Source organism: Manacus vitellinus, unplaced genomic scaffold (genome assembly GCF_001715985.3).
Source record: "Manacus vitellinus isolate BGI_N305 unplaced genomic scaffold, ASM171598v3 scaffold_62_pilon, whole genome shotgun sequence".
NCBI classification, from domain to species: domain Eukaryota; kingdom Metazoa; phylum Chordata; class Aves; order Passeriformes; family Pipridae; genus Manacus; species Manacus vitellinus.
The window spans coordinates 1380170-1380856 of NW_021940704.1; the positions used below are offsets into that span (position 1 = coordinate 1380170).

Sequence of the window (687 nt, forward strand, 5' to 3'; positions counted from 1 at the left end):
TGGTAGAGCTGGGAGGGCTGGGGGGGGGCAGACAAGGGCACCTCCGAGGGCATCTCCTGCTTGATGAAGATGTTGTTGACCGCCACCGACTGGGGCATGCTGAACACGCTGGTGAAGTCGGGCAGGGTCTGCGTGGGGCCGGGCGCCGACGAGCAGGGCTGGGCGAAGCCGGTGCCGGGCTCGGTTTTGATCTGTGGGAAGGGTGCCATGGGCTTGGGGGGCCGGTAGAGCCCCGTGCGCAGGTGGGTCGTGTCCGGCAGGATGACGTTGATGTTGACGCTGTAGGGGGTGGAGCTGGGCTTCTCCGTGGAGAAGAACTCGTCCACCACCGAGGCGCTCTCCCGACGGTACTTCTTGTCCGGCAGCATCGGCATGGGGGGCACCTCGCTGGAAAGGTACTTGTCCATCTCAGAGCGTGCCTGGGGCGGAAAAACACGGGCAGGAGAACTTGGGAAGAGCAACTTGGGAAGAGAGGTCCCCGCTGGTTGTGGGGGCAATGTGTCAGGAATGGCCCAGGAGCCCCAGGCTGAGCTGATTTAGCTCAGTCTCTGACTCAGCCAGACGCCCCAGCAGTGAATCACTGTCCTCTGCCCCACTTCCCTCCTCCATATCTCCACTGGTAACACAGAGGATGCAGTTAGGAGAGGAATACAGCCTGATAAAGGGGAGACAAGCTTTGGGCACAAA

At 61.9% G+C, this 687-nt stretch overlaps 1 protein-coding gene across 1 annotated transcript in view; it reads right to left on the reverse strand.

The window, feature by feature from the left end:
- The window catches only part of LOC103767522 (Krueppel-like factor 5), a 9588-nt gene extending 9181 nt beyond the window's left edge, over nt 1-407 (reverse strand). The window contains exon 1 of the mRNA XM_029963756.1: nt 42-407. Within this exon, the coding sequence (XP_029819616.1) occupies nt 42-407 (366 nt within the window). The remainder of the gene's footprint in view (nt 1-41) is intronic.
- Between the last annotated feature and the right edge of the window lie 280 nt (nt 408-687).